The 16984-nt window shown below is 46.1% G+C and overlaps 1 protein-coding gene and 1 long non-coding RNA gene across 2 annotated transcripts; both read left to right on the forward strand.

Annotated features, from left to right (window-relative positions):
- Positions 1 to 1571: 1571 nt before the first annotated feature.
- LOC123150106 (premnaspirodiene oxygenase-like) lies at positions 1572 to 8462 on the forward strand. The gene is made up of 4 exons (XM_044569907.1): positions 1572 to 1587; positions 1708 to 1755; positions 2941 to 3368; positions 7356 to 8462. Exons 1-4 carry the CDS (start codon positions 1572 to 1574, stop codon positions 8421 to 8423), a joined length of 1560 nt encoding a protein of 519 aa, XP_044425842.1. The 3' UTR covers positions 8424 to 8462.
- Positions 8463 to 9179: 717 nt separating this feature from the next.
- LOC123151304 (uncharacterized) lies at positions 9180 to 13933 on the forward strand. The gene is made up of 3 exons (XR_006475612.1): positions 9180 to 9334; positions 12250 to 12313; positions 13442 to 13933. It is a non-coding gene; the product is annotated as an uncharacterized lncRNA (long non-coding RNA).
- The last annotated feature ends 3051 nt before the right edge of the window (positions 13934 to 16984 follow it).

The following is a 16984-nucleotide window of genomic DNA, read 5'->3' on the forward strand; positions in this document are numbered from 1 at the left end:
TCTTATCACGCCGTTTGTATCCGGTGACGCGACTAGATTGCAAATTCTCTTTTTTCTTTTTGCAACAATGACCATCACTTTTCCATCATCTTTTTGTCATGCCGACTGTTAGACTGAAACCAACAATTATCCGGACTACCAGCCACGTTGCCATATCTTAGCGTGCTACATGTCGACTAAACGCATAGCCTCATGCAGAAACTCAACTTAACTGGGTGTGCGTCCTCGTCACATTGATGTCATCTTCTCATCGGTTGCTTGTGCATAGGGAGACACATCCTTTTACCCGCCACATCTTCACTTTCTCGTTGTCGTTGGTGATGCAACTTACCAAACGACGCTCCTTGTCCGACGGCATGAGAACTCGCCATTTACACACAACTTAACTTCTCCGTATATGAACTCGACGGAACTTCTTGATCAGGACGAAAATGTAAGGCACAATTTCCTTTTTCCATCCGCTCTCACTCTCAATTCTCCTCTGCCAGTGACGCATCTCAACTGCAGCAGACGACTCATACACCTGAGCTATTGGATGCACATTACAAGATCTCATGTGCACACCTTCACGACGACTCAACTTTGTCTTCTCTTTCATGCTCCCCCGGACGGCGATTTCGACGAGATCTTCTAGCACCGCACCTCGGAACCACGGCTCCAATCAACGATCTCTTTCCACCAACATGCCGACGACAACCTGCAGTCTCCCCAGGTCGTTCCGCCGAACGACAATCACCTGTTGCCTCGCTTGCGACAGAAACTCACCACCTTCTCATCGTCGCTCCGACGAACTACTACCGCCCGTCCTCCCCGTCACCGCTCGGACGAATCTTCCTCGTCGTTGCACCATCCAACGACTATATCTCCCGCTCCTCCTCGTCGCTATATTAGCGACTAATATCACCCGCCCCGAGGCGGTAGTCAGGTCGCCACCCCAGGGTAAGCAAAATTTCACCGCGACCTTGCTCTAGATACCAGTTGTTGGAAATTCGCCAACAAAATCGATCACATGAAATCACACGAACACACGTGCATAAAAAACTGATAGCCAAGAGCACGTGTCGCGCCCTTCTTTTCTTTCTCTTTATTTCTTTTTCTCTTTTTCTCTTGGTTACAAAACCCATGGCTGCTATTGCTTATATAAATTCAACCATGACCCCAACATAAACACACGTGCACGAAAAACTCATGGCTGCTATTGCTCGGACCTAGTCGTATGTTTACTACTAAACCAACACGGACACGGCTGCTACAGATTCCTAATTTAATTAGAAACCTGGCACACGTACATGTACTAGGAAAGTACAAACCGACTCAAGATAACTTTCCTATTCTACTACTAACACACGTCACTTTTCAAACTAATTAACCCGCAACGTTGACCATTCTTAAACAAACTCAGGCATTGTTTGGATTATCCTAACAATCACCTCTCAATCCAAACATCAGACTCTTCATTTGACAAGACACATAGACGACCTCTTGTTCATCTTGTTGTGCCGGTTGTCTCTGGTGGCGCGACTTATCGGACCGCAACTTCTCTTATTTTTTACAACGATGAATATTCGTTCATGCATACATACGAATGTACGCATCCCTGTAAACACACGCAAGCACATCCTTCCCTTACGAGAGCATCTACACACACGTACAACATATCTGGTCCCTCAAACATCCGTAGACTCATCTGGGCGCGTTCATGAGCAGCGACCGGGCAGCCCTCAAATTTCCTTCTTAGCATCCTTCTCAGCGCAGGTTGCCTCATGTTCGTCCAAGATTTGGGTTGGATATGAGGGGTACCGGCCAGCCCAGGCGTTTGAGATCCGTTTGAGGCGCCCGGATGGATCGTTTTTTTTGCCGGTCAGTGCCCAGGCAGCCCGCCCGGGTGTTTGAGACTGGTTTGAGATGTCTGGTTGTAGATGCTCTAAGCACATTCAAGACTTAAAATCTTGAGATTGACGAATTCACCACAAACATTTTCGTAGTCTACGGAAACGTCTACTCCCACTGAATACACATCATCATCGTCAGAAGGCCTAAAATAAATTTAGAAAAATGCAAACAACCAGTGTCAGATCTAAAACTTGAAACTTGATAGACTAGGGATAGCACTATCCTCCCAACAATCCAACAGCCACAGACAACAATCCAACAGCCACAGATTAGTTCGCGTCTCGAGCGTGTGTCTAATCTAAGACATTCAGTTTCCTCGTCTTCGTTGTCCACGTCATGGCCAGCAGTGGCAACAAAAAAAAGACTGAACTAAAGAAAATAAAATCGGTCGGCAGTATTAATAGCAAACGTGATTCGCAAAAAAAATATTAATAGCAAACATGAAAGAGAAATCACACCCCCAAACGCTGACACACAAAAAGGTAGAACGTACGTGCACCTCTTCGGATGGGGCTTGCCTGCTCCCGCCTGCGTGCTCCCATCGGTGCTCCGCATCGTTCCTTTGCATCCTACCGTTCCATCATTTTCTCTCTCCCATCATCGTTTTTTTACTGCCAAAAAGATAAATCAAGAATACCCATTTATTACTTCATGCCATCCGTAATACACGCACATCGTTGAAACCTCCTTTCACAGCAGCCATGGACTGGACTCCGTTGGGAGCAGCCATGCCGATGTCGACGTTGTCGGCTAAACTCCGGCCAAAGCTCCAAGCGGCAAAGACCATCTGCACCTATCCCACATCTTCCCCTTGCCCGTGTAGAACCACACGGTGGGGCCCGGGCTTAACAGTTAGCCAACAGCCCAACAGCTGACAAAGAACTGACGATGGCCCCGCATCACCATCCGAAACCGATTGCTTGCAAGCCATCCTCCATCGGCCATCGCCCTCCTTCCCTATATATTACTCCTACGACTACGAGCAGCAGAGCAACTAGCTCCATCTCTTGGCCTCAACAACAATTCTGGCCCTTATAGGTAACGCAGCCATGGACCCGGTTGCGCTGCTGCAGGTGCTGAAGGTGGCCCTGATGAACCCGGCGAGGGAGAGGGCGCCGCCAGGGCCGTGGAAGCTGCCGGTGGTCGGCAGCATGCACCACCTGGTGAACGTGTTGCCGCACCGCGCGCTGAGGGATCTGGCTGGCGCGCATGGCCCGCTCATGATGCTACAGCTTGGGCAGACGCCGCTGCTGGTGGCGTCCTCCAGGGAGACGGCGCGGCTGGTGCTCAAGACCCACGACGCTAACTTCGCCACGCGGCCAAAGATCCTCGCGGCCCAGATCGTCACCTACGACTCGGCCGACATCCTCTTCTCCCCCTCGGGCGAATACTGGCGCAAACTCCGCCAGCTCTGCGCAGCCGAGATCCTAGGCCCCAAGCGCGTGCTCTCCTTCCGCCACATTAGGGAGGACGAGGTATGTATGTACTCCCTCATTCTAAATAAAATTAGTACAAAGTTGAGTCATCTATTTTGAAATGAAGGGAGTAACTCTTACGGTATTACGCGCGTCCGTGCATGCCGATACATAGTTTATCTTCGTTTTCTTAGCAAATAATCTCACATACAAGGATGGATTAAAACGGGTTCTCTACGCGTGTGTATGGGGTTTTGGGTCATAAAATATCCTGCATGTGATTGCTTTTTGAAAATTTGTACTCCCTCTTTCTATCTATATAGGGCCTAATGCGTTTTTTAAGACCGCCTTTGATTATTGACAAAATTAATAGTACTTCCTCCGTCCAGGTGCATAGGGCGTCTAAGAAAAAGCTCTGCGATTTAGGTGGGTTGAGATTGGACGAGAGCGCGCGCAGGTTTCCCTCAAAATCGAAACTGAATTTGGAAATTAATCCTGTCATTAGTGTTGGAAAGGAGCGCCATGGGAACATGCAGCATGCATGATTGCTTTCACACAGGAAAAGAGGCGGTACAGAGGAGAGAGAAGAAGCAACATACATGTTGTTTGCTTTCACACCGGAGATTACTAGGAGGTGGACCGGTGGGAGATTAGGAGAAGGAGCGCGTCCTGGTAGAGCGAACAGAAAAAAAACGAGATGGTTTAGATAAACGAGGAGCATTTAATTGAATTACGTCTAACACTTTTGGAATTTTAGGATTCTCTTAGGTGCCTTATGCACCTGGACAGAGGGAGTACATGACATGCACAATGTGAAAATTATATCATTGAAAGCTCCTTTCACACACGAATTTAACGGTGTGCTTTGTGTAAGTTGCATGTCATATATTATTGCTATAATATTTGGTCAAAGTTAGTCTCGAAAAACGCATTAGGCCCTATATAGATGAAAGGAGAGAGTAGTCTAAATACTCTCTATATATGATGCAGTAGTAATATACTAGTATGATACTTTTTGCAAGGGGTGCTCTTGAATATTGAACTTACTAGTTACTACTCCCTCAGTCCCACAAGTATTTTAGTTTGCAAAATCATCTTACATTGAGTCACGATCGCAACAAAATTAAAGACACCAGAGTAAGCTCTAAGTAACACGAGACAATAGAGTCACGTGCCCAACGGCTATATGTAAGTTGTCTGAATTTGTAATTTGAGTAAGTTGATTTCGTGGGAGGAGGAAGAAGAGGCGAGGTGAGGCGGAGCTCCGAGGTTGAGCCCGGAACGAGTCAAAACAGGAGACGATGTGGCATCTCAGGTGGAGGTGACTCCGAGGGTTGACATGTGCGGGTAGGGGCAAGGTTTAGAGTTTCGAAATGACAAATCAATGAATTTTTTGTTTGAATTTGAACGATTTTAAATTTGAACAGCTAGAAAGAACAAAATGTAGCGCAGAATGGACGTAACGACATTTTGGTCATGATGGTTAGTTTGTTAATCAGCTAGCAACCGACTCGAACTTTAGACGCTGAGTTATGAAGAAAATTGACCTATCGTTGTGCAGTACTGAAATATATGTGAATATTCAATGATCCAAGTTCTTTTTTACACATATATTTAAACCAAGTGAATTATTTTGAGCATCATGTTCTTCCACCCTTGAAATCATCAAAATTTTGTTGAAATCTTTAACCTTGGTGTGTGTGCTTTTGGGGGGGGGGGGGGGGTGTTGGAAATATGCCCTAGAGGCAATAATAAAAGCATTATTATTATATTTCCTTGTTCATGATAATTGTCTTTATTCATGCTATAATTGTGTTATCCGGAAATCGTAATACATGTGTGAATAACAGACACCAACATGTCCCTAGCAAGCCTCTAGTTGACTAGCTCGTTGATCAACAGATAGTCATGGTTTCCTGACTATGGACATTGGATGTCATTGATAACGAGATCACATCATTAGGAGAATGATGTGATGGACAAGACCCAATCCTAAACATAGCACAAGATCGTATAGTTCATTTGCTAGAGTTTTCCAATGTCAAGTATCCTTTCCTTAGACCATGAGATCGTGTAACTCCCGGATATCGTAGGAGTGCTTTGGGTGTACCAAACGTCACAACGTAACTGAGTGACAATAAAGGTATACTACAGGTATCTCCGAAAGTGTCTGTTGGGTTGACACGGATCAAGACTGGGATTTGTCACTCCGTATGACGGAGAGGTATCACTGGGCCCACTCGGTAATGCATCATCATTATGAGCTCAAAGTGACCAAGTGTCTGGTCACGGGATCATGCATTACGGCACGACTAAAGTGACTTGCCTGTAACGAGATTGAACAAGGTATTGGGATACCGACGATCGAATCTCGGGCAAGTAACATACCGATTGACAAAGGGAATTGCATACGGGGTTGCTTGAATCCTCGACATCGTGGTTCATCCGATGAGATCATCGTGGAGCATGTGGGAGCCAACATGGGTATCCAGATCCCGCTGTTGGTTATTGACCGGAGAGTCGTCTCGGTCATGTCTGCTTGTCTCCCGAACCCGTAGGGTCTACACACTTAAGGTTCGGTGACGCTAGGGTTGTGAAGACATGTATATGCAGTAACCCGAATGTTGTTCGGAGTCCCGGATGAGATCCCGGACGTCACGAGGAGTTTCGAAATAGTCCGGAGGTGAAGAATTATATATAGGAAGTGCTGTTTCGGCCATCGGGACAAATTTCGGGGTCACCGGTATTGTACCGGGACCACCGGAAGGGTCCCGGGGGTCCACCGGGTGGGGCCACCCATACCGGAGGGCCCCATGGGCCAAAGTGGGGAGGGGAATCAGCCCATAGTGGGCTGGAGCGCCCCCCTAGGCCCACCCCATGCGCCTGGGGTTGAAACCCTAGGGGTGGGGGGGCGCCCCACCTTGGCTTGGGGGCCACTCCAGCCCTTGGCCGCCGCCCCCCCCTTGGGAGATCCAATCCCCAAGGGGCCAGCGCCCCCCTAGGGGCCTATATAAAGGAGGGGGGAGGGGGGGCAGCCATACCCGGCATCCTTGGCGCCTCCCTCTCCCCTGCTACACCTCTCCCTCTTGCGCAGACGCTCGGCGAAGCCCTGCTGCACGTGACGACTGCATCCAACACCACACCGTCGTGCTGCTGGATCTTCATCAACCTCTCCTTCCCCCTTGCTGGATCAAGAAGGAAGAGACGTCATCCGCTCCGTACGTGTGTTGAACGCGGAGGTGCCGTCCGTTCGGCGCTTGGTCATTGGTGATTTGAATCACGGCGAGTACGACTCCATCATCCACGTTCTAGTGAACGCTTCCGCTCACGATCTACAAAGGTATATAGATGCAATCTGAATACTCGTTGCTAGATGAACTCATAGATGGATCTTGGTGAAACCGTAGGAAATTTTTTGTTTTCTGCAACGTTCCCCAACAGGGGGGGGGGGGCTTATATTATATTCCCGGCCGGATTAGACAGCACACTCATCGAAGGCGGAGGCACGCCAAAGACAAGAAGGGGATGTGGAATGGTACGGGAACAAAGGAAGCTGGGGGAAAAGAAAGAAAAGACTGCCTGTTAGATCTTAATCCAACGGTCTAGAAAATCAACTTACTCCAAGAAAAATTCCAGGCTCGATTAGCGTAAAAGAAACTTATAAGTACCATAAGTACGGCATTTATGTTTATCTTTCAAAATGTTTTAGATCCAACTTTCTAGAAAATCAACTTATTGAACAGGCAACTCAAGTACGACTTTAATTATGTTTGTGTTGCGAAATGCTTTCGGTCACAACATGATTTATGACTGAACAATCTAGACGAACCCAATGTAGACGAACGCCTCCAGAACCAGTAGATTTGCATCCAACTGTGGCATTTAAAAAAAATCCCACAATTTAAACAAACTGCCATGGCAATTTGCAAAATGCCACCCAGCCTCTCCCAATATACGTGAAACTGTTGTGTTCGCAACAGCGGAACGTTTGCTGGGGATTGGCATCCCTGAACAATACGTTTAATTCAACGGGTCATTTACCTTCAGATGAGGATGCGGGTGGAGCAGATCCGCCAGGCAGGGTCGTCGACACCCGTGAACATGAGCGTCATGTTCCATGGCCTGACCAACAGCATCGTTGCGCGGGCAGCATTCGGGAAGACGCCGAAGAAGTCACCAGAGTTCCTAGCCGCCATCAAGTCCGGGGTGCGCCTGGCGAGCGGCTTCAACATCCCCGACCTCTTCCCGGAGTGGACGACAGTGCTCGCCGCACTCACCGGCATGGAGCGCAGCCTCCAGGGCGTCCACAAGACGGTGGATGCATTCCTGGAGGAGATGATCAATGAGAGGAACGCCGCCCGCGCCGACAAGATCAAGGTCGGCGGCCCCGAGAACGTGGACGAGAACCTCATCGACGTGCTCATTGGCCTACAGGAGAGAGGCGGCCTTGGGTTTGAGCTCGACAACAGTAGGATCAAGGCCATCATCCTGGACATGTTCGTGGGAGGCACGGGGACAGCAGCATCGTCGATGGAGTGGGGGATGTCGGAGCTGATGCGGAACCCGCTGGTGATGAAGAAGTTGCAGGGCCAGATCCGAGAGGCGTTCAAGGGTAAGGCCGTGGTGACGGAGGCCGACCTGCAGGCGAGCAACCTTCGGTACCTGAAACTGGTGATCAAGGAGGCACTCCGGCTGCATCCGCCGGCGCCGCTGCTGGTGCCCCGGGAGAGCATTGGCAGTTGCGAGCTGCAAGGGTACACGGTCCCTGCCAAGTCGCGCGTCGTCATCAACGCATGGGCCATTGGGCGGGACCCGGTGTACTGGAAGGATGCCGAGGAGTTCCAGCCTGAGCGCTTCGAGGACGGGGCTGTAGACTTCACCGGCAAGAGCTACGAGTTCGTCCCGTTCGGTGCTGGCCGCAGGATGTGCCCCGGCATCAACTACGCGCTTGCCATCATGGAACTTGCCCTCGTCGGTCTGCTCTACCACTTTGACTGGTCGCTGCCGGTAGGCGTTTGCGAGGTCGACATGGAGGAGGCCCCCGGCCTCGGCGTGCGGCGCCGCACGCCGCTGATGCTCCTCGCCACGCCCTTCGTCCCGGCCGCCCACGAGTAACTATGTTTGCTTGCAATGCAACTACACATATAATAAGCGTGCCCGTATCATCCAGTCGAAAAATAACTGTGCCTGTATAATAAGTGTGTGTCGTGTGTTTATAGAAATGTGTGTATGTGCATATCTATGAGTGTTTATGTTTGTATTGTGTTTGAAAATAAGTGTGTTACAGTGATGTCACCATGTTATCGACAAGCTAGCCTGTTCCGTTTTCCTCCTCCGTGTGAACTACTAGCGACTATGTCGCCAGCCTCAAGGCGTTAGTCGGGTCGCCTTCCCGAGGCAAGCACAACTTTACAGCGACCTTACTCTAGATACCAATTGTTGAAAATTCGCCCACAGAATTGATCACATCAAATCACACGAACACGCGTGCACGAAAAACGGATAGCCAAGGGCACGTGTCTCGCCCCTCTTTTCTTCCTCTTTATATTTTTTCTCTTTTTCTCTTCTTCTCTCGGTTACAAAACTCACGGCTGCTGTTGCTTTTATAAATGCAGCCACGACCCTAGGACCTAGTCATACATTTACAGATTTGCTATTTTACAGTCGAGTGTTTTGCAATTGGCCGTCATTCAAATCTATGTCTGTCCATTCTCGCGCGGAGATTCGCATTGGGTCCTGTTGTCTTCGGGTTGGTTTTTATATTATCGGGCGCGGTTTTCTTCTCAACCCGTATCCGCCGTTCCGCCCCGCCCCGACAGTGTTGGTTTTTGTCCTTTTGAATTTAGGAGCGGGGGTGTCGTTTCCCTTTCATTTTGGGAGGCTCTGTTTGTGTTTGGATAAGGCCGAGGGAAGAGAGCTCGAGCGGCGGAGCGGAGTAGGTGATTCCATATGTTCATGGCGAGTCCATTCCTCCACCGCAGGATTTTGATTTCTCATCCCTTTCTCTTCGATCTCCGGCTTCCGCGGTAGGTTGTTCTTGTCTCTCGCCCTGTCCCGTGGTCTGTGTGTTGTGGTCGTGTAGTTTCCAAATCTAGGTGATCTTTTTGTTTTGATCCGTGGTGGTGTATGTTGCTGCCTTGTTGTTGTAGGCTAGTTTTGAGAGGAGTAAATTGCAAAAAAACACCATATTTGTGGACCCTAAATAAAAAAACCGCCACGTTTCATTTTTTTTGCAAAAACCCACCACCATTGTACAGACAAATTGCAAAAAAGACTGATCAGTCAATAAGCAGCGATTGACGCCAAAACTGACCGATCGGTCCCACTTGGCAGGCTGACATGGCACCAAGTTTTCACACCGTTTGACTAGCCCATTAAAAGGTTCCCAGGGCCCACCCGTCAGCTTCTTGGCTTCTTTCTCTTCTCCGAGCCTCTTATCCACGGATGCTGGCCTCGCCGGCGCCGCTCCCCCACGCCTCCCTTGCTGGCCAAGCCTCCCCTCCCTCCCCTTCCATTGCCGGCAGCCACGGCAGTTCCCGTTGTCCCCGGCGGAGGCAGGGCCGGACGGAGGCTCGGTGGTCACGGGCTCACGGCGGCTGGAGGTAGCGGCGGTGCTGTCGCTGGTCGGGTCGAGCTCCCCCACGCCGAGCTCGCCGATGACCTGAGACCAGCACGAAGAGCTCCCCGACCTCCAGTGCTCCTTATTTCCCAACCCCGCGACCCGCCCCATACTCGATTATCCCCGTCGCTGTTGCAAACCTCGGCCCGCCATCGACGCCGTTCATGGTTGTCGCGGCCAATGACCACCGCAAATCACTGAAACTAGCCGAATAGACTTGTCGTCGTCTGAATACTCTCTTCCCCAGAGGAATCGGCGTGAGGAGCCAGGAACGGAGGAACCGTCGGCGTCGCTTTCATCTTCTCTGCCTCCGGTGGAGCTCCACGACGCGCTGATCTCCTCTACAACTAACCCATGTGATCTGCCTCAACTACATCTGCTTCGCAAGGACGTGCATAAGGCACTAATGCCTCTTCCTCGAGCTCTCTGCAAGGCCGCCCCCGCCCTTCACCTCTGCTATGTCATCCACCGCCGACGTCGCGGCTAACTGCCGTGCTCCGCTGCTGTCCCCGTGTCCTGGACCCACCTAGGCGTGCTAATCCATTGATTTCCGCCTGCACATCGGCAGCTCACAGCCCCGACAGCAAACACACCGCGCGGCGAAGCTTCAGATTTGCTCTAGATCCAGCTCGTCGCCGCCCTCGCAGTTCATGTCGATGGCCACCTCCGGCGCCCGTTGCTCCTTCCCATCGCGTGCATGGCCACCGCCACGGCATCGGGCGGCTCGACTAGGAGCAGGTCGTGGCGGCGCGTCCAAAAGAAGAAGGCTGCGGCAGCCCAGCAGCGCGGGGCGGCGGCGCCGACAAGCGTGCGGGCGCGGGCGCGCTGTGGCCTGCGGGGCAGCGACTGGTTCGATTTTGACTGGTCAAACCTGACTAAGTTAGCGCCGTTAGTCCCTTCGTGACGGGCGCCGTCTCCCCCTCCGCCAGGTGGCATCTGACAGTGGGACCCAACGGTCAGTTTTGCATCAAACGGCTCTAATCAACCAATCAACGTTTTTTGCAAACTGTCAGTACAATGATGGTGCGTTTTTGCAAAAAAAAAACGAAACGTGGTGGTTTTTTGATTTAGGGTCCCCAAATGTGGTGGGTTTTTGCAATTTACTCGTTCTGAGAGTGTTCTATGTCATCTGGTGCTTGTGGTCGTCTGATTTTGTTTCCTCTGCTGTAGATGCAGGTGTAGCGGTCGCCTGATTTTCTGCGTGCATTTTATATCTGTTGTAGATGGCTTGGCCTGAGTTTCTACTAGCTTGCGATGTAGATGTAGTGCTTATTTTTGTGTATCCTTCCTCTGAATTTGTTGGCTCCTGATGTGTTCAGTTGCCTGCTCATATTTGCTCTTGTAGGTCTTGAATCCCTCTTATATTGTTGTAGGTGTTTAGTTCCCCTGGTTTTGTCAGTCTTATATCATCTCTCTGAATTTATATGTGCTAGCCCTGTAGTGCTGATGTAGTTTAGTGTTAGTCCACGTTGTAGTCCCCACGCTTTTTTTATTTGTAATTACAGTGTAATATACTCTAGAATTATAGTGTAATTTAGCCCAGATTTTCAGTGTAGTCCCCATGGTTCTTTCTTTGTAATTCCAGTGTAATATGCCCTAGAATTATAGTGTAATTTAGGTCCGTTTTTTCAGTGTAGTCCCCATGGTTCTTTCTTTGTAATTCCAGTGTATTATTTCCTGTAATTACAGTGCAGTATACCCTATTTACTGTGTAATCCCCATGCCAGTGTAATTCCTGTGCCTTTTTAGTGTAATTTGCCCTACTGAATTGCCCACTGTAATTCATGTGCTATTCCACTGTAATTACCCTATATGTATACTGTCATTTTACTGTAATTTGCCCAAATGGCCCGCTGTAATTCCTGTGCTTTTCCTCTGTATCCCATATTTATTCTGTAATTTATATTCAGTTTTTAGCCAGTGTAATTCTTGTGCCTTTTTACCCTAATTTGCCTAATTTACTGTGTAATTTGGCTCAAAGTTTCACTGTATTTATAATGGTTTTTACACTATTTTTAGTGGTACTTTCAGTATATTATACCTGACATACTTACACTGTATTTCATCAGTTTTACGCTGTAATATGCCCAATTTGGCCTTGTAATTGCACAGATTTTTTGCACTATAATTTGTGTGGCATGCTCTGTAATTTTCCGCTCCCTTACAGTGTTTTTTGTTCTGAGATTTAGATTGTACTTCAGCCACATTGCTCTATAAAATTTTATTTATTTGTTTTGCTGTAAGATCAGTGTTTGTTGTTTCTGTTGCTGCTCTAGGATCAACATCTTCAGTCTCCTACTCTAAATTCATGTTCTCAAACAGGGCTTCTGCTGCTGCTTCTGCGGCTGTTGTATCTTGTTGATGCATTTCTTGCCATGTCTGCAGAGTAAGTTAATTTATTCTCTGTTATTTCTTTTCTTTTGTCCTTTGTATCTTTAGTGGAGGGTCTTTCCGGTGTATTTCTGCTTCTTGTTGATGCATTTCTTGCCACTGCAGATTAACTTACAATTCTCTGCGGATATTGGTCTTTTCGATGTATTTTAAATGTTCCTGGGTATTTCTAGCGTAGATTCTTTGGTGATTCCCACTGTATTTATTATGTTAGTATCGTTGTAGTTACTCTGTATTTTTAGTCTGTATTTACACTGTAAGTTCAGATGCTTTTACATTGTAATTCCATGGTTTTTCTAGTGTAAGTCCATGTGTTTTTACATTTCCCAGGAAGTTACAGTGTAAATATAGGGGCACTTTACACTATAATTCCTGGGTTATTTCACTGTAAACCCTGGATCATCAACATTCTTGCACTGTAGATGTTCATTTTTAGAGTGTAATTTACACTGTATATTCTAGGCGATTTCCACTGTATTTTTTGTGCTGTTACACTGTAATTCGTAGGTATTTTACAGTGTAAGCTGACAAGTTTTGGCAAGTTTAAATCTCTGGTACTTTTCAGTGTCAATTCTTGTGTTAATGTGGACTATAATTTCTAGGGGATTTACACTGTAAGTCTTGGACTATTGCAATGTTATTGTTAGGCAGTTGCAGTGTAAGTTGGCAAGTTCTGTTAGTGTAAATCTTGGACTGTAATTTGTAGGTGTTCTTGGACTCTTTTGCACTGTAATTCTTGATAATTTTCAGTGTCATTTACTTTGTCAACACAGTGTGTAGGCTCTGATTTTCTTTTTTCTACTCTTTGCAGCCTTGTTTTTGTATTATACTTTAGAAATGAGTTCCTGTCATTTTTTTTGAATGTTTCTAGGCTATTAGGTGCACACATTCTTTTGTATTTTTCTGCATGCTTTCACTAATATTGAGTCTGCAGTGTAATTTTCAACTACCTCAGGATTATAGTGTAGGTTCTATGATTTTTTGCCACTGTATTTCTTCATTCTAGACTTCAAAGTTTCTGTAATTTCGCAAGTTTCAACACTGCTAGCGATCACTCATTTCTAGAGTATCGTGTTTGTTTCTAATTTTTGTATCTAGTTTCTCTGATGCTTTTCTTTTTCAGATTTTCAATGTAAGAAGGTGAGGCGGGTGAAGGGGTTGAAGAATATGGGTACAAGTAGAAGTGTTTCTGACCTGGTGATCTTCCTGGGTTTTCCCCCAATGTTTTGGCTGTTTGGTGGGTCGCAAGCTGATGGGCAGTTGTTCGCTATGGTCCAAGGTATTGTGGTTCAGGTTTAGTTGAAACCGGGTAACAGTTTAGCCCGACCCGTTTTTTAGAAATAGAAAACATACAGTCGCCGGGATGGGGTTTTTTGGACATACAAGTGTCCTCTGTTTATCTGTCAGGAAATGTGAATGTTACCGAATTGAAAAACAGTCAAGTGCTAAATAGACACTCCCTACATTTACTACTAAACCAACACGGACACGGCTGCTACAGATTCCTAATTCAATTAGAAACCTGACACACATACATGTACTAGGAAACTACAAACCGACTCAAGATAGCTTTCCTATTCTAGTACTAACACACATACACTTTTCAAACTAATTATCCCGCAACGTTGATGACTCTTAAACAAACTGAGGTATTGTTTGGATTATCCTAACAAACAGCACGAGGCAGCCAGCAGGCTAATCCATGGGGCCCAGCCCGGCTGCGGCAGCATAGCCACTCGTAATTCAGATCAAAATATGACTTGATATAAAATATGGCCTGATCTAGAAAAAGTGTTTCATTCATGTGACCTGAAGCATTATCCCTAGCAGCTGACTTAAACCTACGCCAGATCATTATTGCATTAGATGCATAATCGGTTGTCAAGCACATCAATGAAGCAAGCAGATGTATCTACAACCCAATTCTTCAAGAGATTAAACTGAGACGGCAGGAATTTGAAGATGTCCTGATCACCTTTGAAGGTCAAGCGTATAATATGAAGGCTCACAATTTTGTAAAAAGCGACCTTTCATTGTCTAATGGTTGAGATAAATGGCTGATGCAGCCTCATGATATACATTGTTTGTACCTTATATTTTATAGCGACCTGATCCTGATATTTTGGGTTCGCATATTGTTTGAGATATTAACATTCTGAACAATGCAAGTCTATGATCCAGAATACTACTACTTGGACAATACCAGTTGTTGTACATTTATTCATTTGGAAACCATTGATTTAGGTTACTAGGTCATGAATTAAATATTAAAGAACTGAATTCAAAAAGTTAAACTATAAATAAGAATAGTACTATAGTGAAAGTAGACCATGAAATTGACTTGAAGCAGGAAGGTTTTCAAACAACAATTATTTTGTTTAGAATAATGTAGAGCAATAATTATCTAAAAAAATCCGTGGTGTAATGTACAAGAATAAATAAGAACCCTAAAATTCAACGTGAATTCAGAAACAAAACAATAAACATGAAACAACGCCTCCGTTTACACTATAATCCGAACAGTCTAACCACTAAGGACTAAAGAATATTGCTGGTATTGAACATCTCACTGGTGTAAACCCTAAACCTTAACCCCAAACCCTAACCCTCAAAGGCCAAATTAGATTAACTGACAATATAGCGAATAAGTAGAAAGTTCTAAGGAATAAACCTTGAACCCTAAACCTAAACCCTAAGCTATAAGCCCTAATCCCTAAGCTTTAAACCGTAAGTCATAAATCCTAAACTCCGAGCCATAAAGCGTAAGCCGTAAACCTTAAACCCTAAGCCCTAAAGCTTGAACCCTAAACGCCTGTACTGTAAATAGCAAAGAAATAGGCGCCTGATAACAAAATTATAAACAAATGAAAACAGTAAAAGGAATTATGATTTAAGGAGTATATATTTGAACATATAATAAATATGTGTTGGTCGAAGTAGAGCATATGTATAATCAAATTTCATGTAATTGTGTATCAAAATGATTTGACTACAAATAGATAGATCGAAAGATGTGCATATATGGACAGAAAAGAAAATTGATTGGATATTTATTTCAAGAGTGCATGTTACAAGATGATAGAAATTAATTTCTTTATAAAATATATTTTGAAGCCTAAATTAAGATAATATGTGACATGAGAAGAACGATTGATTTGAATGAAATATAACTTCACTTGTGGAGGACACTGATAAGATAACAATATACAGTTACTTCACTAGTGCAGAACCGGGCAATAGCACCGGTTCGTAAGGCCCTTTAGTGCCGGTTCGGTAACCGGCACTAAAGTGTGGGCACTAAAGGTCCCCCCCCCTTTAGTACCGGTTCAGCACGAACCGGTGCTAAAGGGCAACCACGTGGCACGAGCCAGCTCCTCCCGCCTAGCCGTTGGAACCGGCACTAATGGACACATTAGTGCCGGTTCTGTTACAAACCGGGACTAATGTGTCGCACATTTGACCCTTTTTCTACTAGTGCTTAAAGAAAACAATACAAATTAACTTTAGCGCAATAAATAGAAAACATATTCAAAATAAATGCTGATTATAAGGATGAGAGGCAATTTGTTTGTAACTTTAGAGTTGCTCAAAGTGCATATGACTAGGACATATTAAACAATAGGTATCGTAATATGAATGGTGGATTTACACGTATGAAGAGATAGGGAGCCATTAAGTTTTGACTGTAAGTTTTTAAGAGGAAGTTTGGTGGAAACGAACCGAATAGGTATCGTAGTATGAATGCTGCATTTACACATGCGCACAATCCAAGGTAGTGTGGGAAGACATGATGTTTGGCCGGTCCACCTGCCTCTTGTAGTTAATGACCTATCACATATAATTAGAGTACTTTGTGGGGTAGTTCCTCACTTCATCACCGGGCCCTCCCTAATGCACTCTCCACTTGTACATCAATGGAGGACAGTGGCGAACATGGGGTTTCGCGAGATGAGCCTCTTTCAGAATTTTGGTGGAGTTGCATCTGCTATTGTAGGAGATTTGTCGGCTGCACGCCGAGGAGGAGAAGGCTCAGTCAATGGCTGAGTTTCGGGAAGACCTAGGCGTCGCAGGAAGAGAACATCAATGACATCTTTGGAATTGGTTTACGGTACTAGTCGGATTGAACACCGGGGTCCTGGGTGTGAGTGCGGAGTTGGTGTCGCTGGGGTCACACATGCTAGCATTGTTGCTGAGGATGAGGGGGCTTAGCTGGTGCCACCGCTGCCAGTCGTGGCGGTGGGGTCGACGGTGGCAGTGGCCGAGGTAGAGAGGTGATCTTGGTAGTGGCCGTGGCTGTGGAAGGCATTAGTGGTACTGTATGTACCTATCTATCATCATTTTATCTTTTCTATCAATGTAATTTGCTTCGTGAGAAGAAAATGAATGATTTGAATGTGTTCATGTACTCAACTATTATATCTTTGATTATTCTTGGTTTTTAAATACATTCGCATGGGATGAGGACTGATAGTAGGTTGAAATTTGTACACTAATCTAAGTTCCGCGAGATGAAACTAAGAGATTTATTTACATTATACAAGACGAAACTTACGGTAGACATATAGATTGTAACATAGTTTTATGTCAATGCAACATAAAGAATGTATTCAAATAGATTGTATTCCAGTTTTGAAAGTAAACAAATCACAACATTGGATTCCAATAG

Source organism: Triticum aestivum, chromosome 7A (assembly GCF_018294505.1).
Source record: "Triticum aestivum cultivar Chinese Spring chromosome 7A, IWGSC CS RefSeq v2.1, whole genome shotgun sequence".
Lineage (NCBI taxonomy): Eukaryota > Viridiplantae > Streptophyta > Magnoliopsida > Poales > Poaceae > Triticum > Triticum aestivum.

Bases quoted from the DNA above. Each gene is read 5' to 3' on its own strand.
- LOC123150106 (XM_044569907.1), top strand. The intron at 1,756-2,940 runs GTTGCCTCATGT...TAGGTAACGCAG, and splicing joins TAGCATCCTTCTCAGCGCAG to CCATGGACCCGGTTGCGCTG. The intron at 3,369-7,355 runs GTATGTATGTAC...ATTTACCTTCAG, and splicing joins GCCACATTAGGGAGGACGAG to ATGAGGATGCGGGTGGAGCA.